General features: G+C 50.4%; 1 protein-coding gene across 1 annotated transcript in view; it reads right to left on the reverse strand.

The window, feature by feature from the left end:
- REV3L (REV3 like, DNA directed polymerase zeta catalytic subunit) overlaps nt 1-1,294 on the reverse strand; it is an 85,307-nt gene extending 84,013 nt beyond the window's left edge. Inside the window, exon 1 of the mRNA XM_066613441.1 lies at nt 1,089-1,294. Coding sequence (XP_066469538.1) covers nt 1,089-1,227 — 139 coding nt within the window. The 5' untranslated portion in view covers nt 1,228-1,294. The remainder of the gene's footprint in view (nt 1-1,088) is intronic.
- Between the last annotated feature and the right edge of the window lie 4,725 nt (nt 1,295-6,019).

Below are 6,019 nucleotides of genomic sequence, written 5' to 3' on the forward strand. Positions count from 1 at the left end.
CTGAACTATTGTGTCTTGCCTGTATAAGTCTTATACCTCACTAAGGTTCAGTTGTTACACAGGTTGTTTCACGAATTGTTACTGGGCATCAACCAAAAAAAAAAGGTTTGCTGAAACAGTATTGTGTAATGTTGCTAAAATAGTATTAGAAAAAGTATTAGCTGGACTGACAGTGGAAGAAAGGTGAAAAGAGGAAAAGAAAGGAATGTGAAAATTAAAAGGAGGACACAGAAACCATAATCTGGAGTATAACATGTACAAGATCAGGCTGTCTCAGGCTGATCTTTCCACAGTGAGGCATTCTTGCTTACAGCTCTGACAAATGCAGGAACTTCAGAGAACAACAGTATGCGGCACTGACTAAGAATTAAGCCGCATTAATTTTCAGAGACTCATCCACAAGGAAGTGTGCCCAGGGCAGCGGCCTTCAAGGCAGGTTCTGCCACTGCCTGAGAACGCGCTTCCCACCCACATTCAAGGAAGGCTTCGAGCAAGCGCAGGCTGAGCACACAAGCCCACACCTGAGGATCTGGTGCTGCACAGCGAACAACTGAACGGCACCGGTCTCAAGGCAGTGTTTGCACAGCTGCATGTCATTATGTCTCATCCTACACAGGGGCGGGAGGCGATCGTCCGCGGGCTCCCAGCAGAGCATGCACCAGGCTCACATTAGAGGGGCAGCCGCCTTATCGCCTCCTCCACCCACTGGGCCAGCTCCCGTGCGCGCCGCCGGAAGGGTCCACGGCACAGGCAGGCTGCTGGCAGGGCATGCTCCCGGGCTACACTGGCGTGGCGCGGGGCGGCCCCTCCACCGCGACCTCCAGGTGGGCTCCGGGCACGGGCGAGTCCCTCGACCGCAGAGTGGCCCGCGGCTGTGGCTGGGAGGTGAGGCGCAGGCTGCGGCGCGCCAACACCACCTAGAGGAAGGTACAGCAGGGAAGGGCAGCGCCTGTCACTCCGCCAACCAGTCAGTCACAAAAAGCCACCGCCAGCCCTGTGGACGCTGCTGCTGCGGTGCGGGACCCCCGGACTGGAATGGCGAGGGAGACCCCTCCCCCCCGCGCGGGTGGGTCTCGGCGCCCTCTCACCTGACGGGGTGGCCCCGAAGACTCTCACCACGGGCACCTTCTTGACCGGGGCCTCTCTGAAGGGAGACTGGCAGGGGTCCAGGCCGGGCAGGGGGCTGCTCATGTAGTAATCGGCGGTCACGACCCTCACTGAGAACATGTTCGCCTTCGCCAGGGGCGCGCGCCGCCGAGGGGACCGTTGGGCGCGCCCCGAGGCTGGGGCTCCCCCACCCCGTCAGCCGCCGCCTGCTGCTGCCGCCGCAGCGCGAGCGCAGCCCCCTCCCTCCTTCCTCACCCACTGTGGCGCGCTCGCGCTCGCACGCATGGACGAGCGGGAGGGCGGATGGGCCGCTCCGAGGAGGGAGGGGCGGGCGAAAGGAGGGCCCGGCTCTGCGAGGGAGGAGCGGCGCGCGCCGGCAAGGAGCAGCAAACCAAGCGAGGCGTTAGAAGCGGGCGGACTGCGTGCGCCTCATGATTTAAAAAAATAAAAAACTGTCCCTTCTCCTCAGCCCCGGAGCTCCTTTAACGGCCGTTTCCTGACTGCAGCGGTTGTTGTTGCCATGATGATGATGTCACGGACCAAACCACCGCCGTTGGGTGAGGGAAAAGGGGTGGTGTCGACGGAGCAGAGCAGCCAAGGAGGGCGGAGAGAGTGAGGGGGGGCTTCCTTTGCCCCCCCCAGCTTAGCACGAGAACAGCCTGTTCGTTTGTCGCCTCTCTTGCTCGGAGCGTGTGGTCGTCGCAATCGATCGCTCGTCTCTCGCTCTCTAAGGTCTGGGGAGTTCGAAGGCTGTAGCAGAGCACCGAGCGATCAATTGTCCAGGGGAGGGCTTCGGGCTGCTCGGATGGAGCTGCGGCTCCCCCGCGCTCATGGCCGCCGCCATTTCGGAACGCGGACCCGTCTTGACAGCTGTGAAGAGGAGAGGGGAGCCCTCGGTCGAGAGTGCCCCGGGAGGCGGAGGAAAGGGGAATCTTCAGCCGTCGGCGCTCACGAGAAGGGGGCGGGGTAAGGGGGCGGGGTCAGGAGAACGTTCATGGCGCGCGCTGCCCCAGCAGGGTGGGAGGGAAGGAAAGCAAAGCATGAATGGGGTGCAGCCTGTGGGAGTGGGCTGGGGGGCGGCGTTCCTTCGCACGCGCTCCCATTTCTGCACATAGAAGACAATTCTAAGTACTGCACGGGCGTTGCTGCCGCAGACTCACAGCCCGATCCTGTGCACGTTTTCCTGGGAGTAAGCCCCATTGACTTTAATGGGACTTGCTTTTGAGTAGGCGTGCACAAGGAGTGGGCTGTAAGGGTCCGAGCCCGTGCAACTTTCCAGGGCTGCTGCAGCCCCGAGGAAAGGGGACAAGCTCTTCCCTCGAGGAGGCCTCTGACGCTCCGCCACTGCAGGATGCAGCATGTGCCCTGTTGGCACGTCTGCCCCAGCGCTCAAAAACTCAGCAGGAAGCCCCGTAGAGTCAGTGGGGCTTCCTCCCAGGAAAGCGTGGATGGGATTGGGCTGTCAGTTGTTTGGTGCTGGTTGGGGGAGGCGGAGGGACGGAGAGCCCACTCCTGTGCCCTTCTACTCAGAAGTAAGTTCCATTATAGTCAGTGGAGCTTACTCCCAGGAAAGTGTACATAGGATTGCAGCCTAAAAGAGGGAGACAGACACACAGCTCCCTTCTGTGTGTGAATGAGGAGGAACAAACTCCTGCCCTGAGGGAGGAGGTGCCCACCAGCTCCCTGACTGACTGTTCCTTTACTGCTGCTTGTTGCCAGGATAGGGGGGAGAGGGTAAAAACATGCTTCTGCAGGGTGGGGGAGAGGGAGCCCAGGCTTGCTCTTCTGAAGTTGCTTTTCCCTGGGAAGAGGTGCATTAGATGTGTCGGATTATTTTAACAACCCCCCCTTTTCTGCATCTGCATAAATAAACTCAGTGAAACTCATTCGTTCTTATATGTTCCATCTCTAATATACTCATTTATGCAAGATTTATTAAATTTATTCAGATTTGAAATGTGAATTACCTTTGGCCCTCAACACACTACATAAGAACATAAGAACAGCCCCACTGGATCAGGCCATAGGCCCATCTAGTCCAGCTTCCTGTATCTCACAGCGGCCCACCAAATGCCCCAGGGAGCACACCAGATAACAAGAGACCTTATCCTGGTGCCCTCCCCTACATCTGGCATTCTGACTTAACCCATTCCTAAAATCAGGAGGTTGCGCATACACATCATGGCTTGTACCCCATAATGGATTTTTCCTCCAGAAACTCGTCCAATCCCCTTTTAAAGGTGTCTAGGCTAGATGCCAGCACCACATCCTGTGGCAAGGAGTTCCACAGACCGACCACGCGCTGAGTAAAGAAATATTTTCTTTTGTCTGTCCTAACCCGCCCAACACTCAATTTTAGTGGATGTCCCCTGGTTCTGGTATTATGTGAGAGTGTAAAGAGCATCTCCCTATCCACTCTGTCCATCCCCTGCATAATTTTGTATGTCTCAATCATGTCCCCCCTCAAGCGTCTCTTTTCTAGGCTGAAGAGGCCCAAACGCCGTAGCCTTTCCTCATAAGGAAGGTGCCCCAGCCCCGTAATCATCTTAGTCGCTCTCTTTTGCACCTTTTCCATTTCCACTATGTCTTTTTTGAGATGCGGCGACCCGAACTGGACACAATACTCCAGGTGTGGCCTTACCATAGATTTGTACAACGGCATTATAATACTAGCCGTTTTGTTTTCAGTACCCTTCCCAATGATCCCAAGCATAGAATTGGCCTTCTTCACTGCCGTCGCACATTGGGTTGACACTTTCATCGACCTGTCCACCACCACCCCAAGATCTCTCTCCTGATCTGTCACTGTCAGAGATGATGTGGCCCTCCTGCCAAAATGCTTGCCCATCCCTGCTCTAGGCCTATAAAAGACTTTGCACAGAGCAAGGCCGGCCTTTCCTCTGCTGATGCTGCTGTTTCACAGATATGAAACAGCAAGCAGCAGAGTTAGCCCTTGGTCTGTAGCTCATGAGAAAGGTCAAACAGATGGCCCTTGCACTGAGAGTAGTCATGTTGGCTCAGTGCAGGCTCCAGCAAATCTCTGGAAGGCCAAAGGCTCATTGGAGACTGGGGGTTCCCCATGGGCTGCATTGGGGACCTCCAAGGGCCACAATTGGCCCCCGGGCTGGGGTTTGGGCACCTCTGGTTTAGACTTCCAGTCAGGATTATTCCTGGTCATTCAGAAATAGCTGATGCATTTCATTGGGGTTTCATGCATTTCATGCAGGGTTTACAATCGTGCATTTCATCAGGCTTTGCAAATGTTAGTAGTTAAGCCAAAATCTGTAGTCATTTGGACTTTGTTTTTTACCTTGTACTATGCCCCTGAGTGAAGTCATGGACAATCCCTTCCCCTGCATCAAGTTTGTATTTGGAGGGGGCAGAAAAAGGGAACTGTGGTGGGTAGTTGTTTTGTCTGTGTGTTTATTGTATTTTATGCTGTTAATTATTTTATAAACTACCTTGATTATAAGGGGAAAGCCAAGGTAAAAATATTTTAAATAAATAAATTAGCCTTTCATTTTGTAAACCACTATCTGACCAAACACAATAGCTTTTATCCTGCCAGTTTTTAAAGATCTGTCTCTACTTTTCCTTTGACAAGGTTTAGATTATTTTCAGTTGGTGTATGTGTTTGACAGGTCAGATACCCAAATATCTCACTTTTTAATTTTAATTTTTTTGTCTTTCCATCTGGATCACATAATGGTCTGAATCTGATTTTTAAGGTGATCACCTATATTTACTCTCAAATCTTCACCAAATTTGCCTTGTACTCTGAAACCATGCCAAAATGTATAAACTTTCTTTTAAACACCTTTGGATTTCTTAATGTTAATGCCACAATATGTTAGAATTTTTCCAGTGCTGGTGGTGTTCAGAAAGAATCTTTCCAATATAGTTATTTGTTCCTTAATTATGTTTTATCTACATAGCAGTAATTGGGACATCTATTAAAACATTGTTGCTCTGATAAAGAGACATTCCTTGCCATCCTTATACAGTTTCTCATATCCTTGTATCTAATGCTATCAAATTCTGAAAAGAGAGCTAGTTTGTCTGAAATGTCTTGGGGGGAGGGAAGTAGGTGTATAAAATACAGTATTGTCCATTTTGTTTATGCAATTGAGTTACTTGAAAAGATGGCTCTTTTTTTTTTTGCCAATAGAGAATCAGGCTTAAAGATACCTTTACATTTAGATATTTTTATTTGCCTTTATTGTTTTGAAATATAAGATAACATATTGCCTAGGATTATAACAAAACCTATGTTGGCACAGGCATAGGACAAGACATTGTAGCAGGAACCAGGAACTAGGCAAACTGTAGCCCAACCCTATCAGCAATTTGACCAGTGAAGCAAAATTAAGATTATTAAAGATACAGAAATAAACACTCATCATGGTCACAATAATTGGCGGAGAAATCTAACTGATGAACTGATTCAGATGATAATTTGAACCATGGGTCAAACTATCATAAACAAGCTGTAACAAATGTCCAGTTTATGTCCTCCCCCTATTGTTTGCCATGCACAGCACAAGAAAAGGGACTTGTGTTTGGCTATCCTGGCTTTTCTAACTCAGGTTAGTTAAATCATAGTTCCTCAAACCTGTGCAAAATGCTGAACTCTTTTTTTTTTTTTTAAACAGCAACATTTTTTCACTTGTTTGGCAGTCTGTGAGCCCACATCTCATTTACCATAATCTCCATGATTAGAGCAATGATTCTCAACCATTGTGCCCCAGGAGTTTGAGTGAGGGCCTTGAGGGAATGTGAGCTCAGCAGTGTGGTGTGCCTTGTCAATTGTAAAAAAACTGATGATGTGCTTTGACAATTTTAGCACCTTTTCAGTGTTCCATGAGATGGAAAAGTTTGTAATTTGATGGTTTAGCTACGGTTTTCAAACTCT

Source organism: Tiliqua scincoides, chromosome 1 (genome assembly GCF_035046505.1).
Source record: "Tiliqua scincoides isolate rTilSci1 chromosome 1, rTilSci1.hap2, whole genome shotgun sequence".
Classification (NCBI taxonomy): Eukaryota; Metazoa; Chordata; class Lepidosauria; order Squamata; family Scincidae; genus Tiliqua; species Tiliqua scincoides.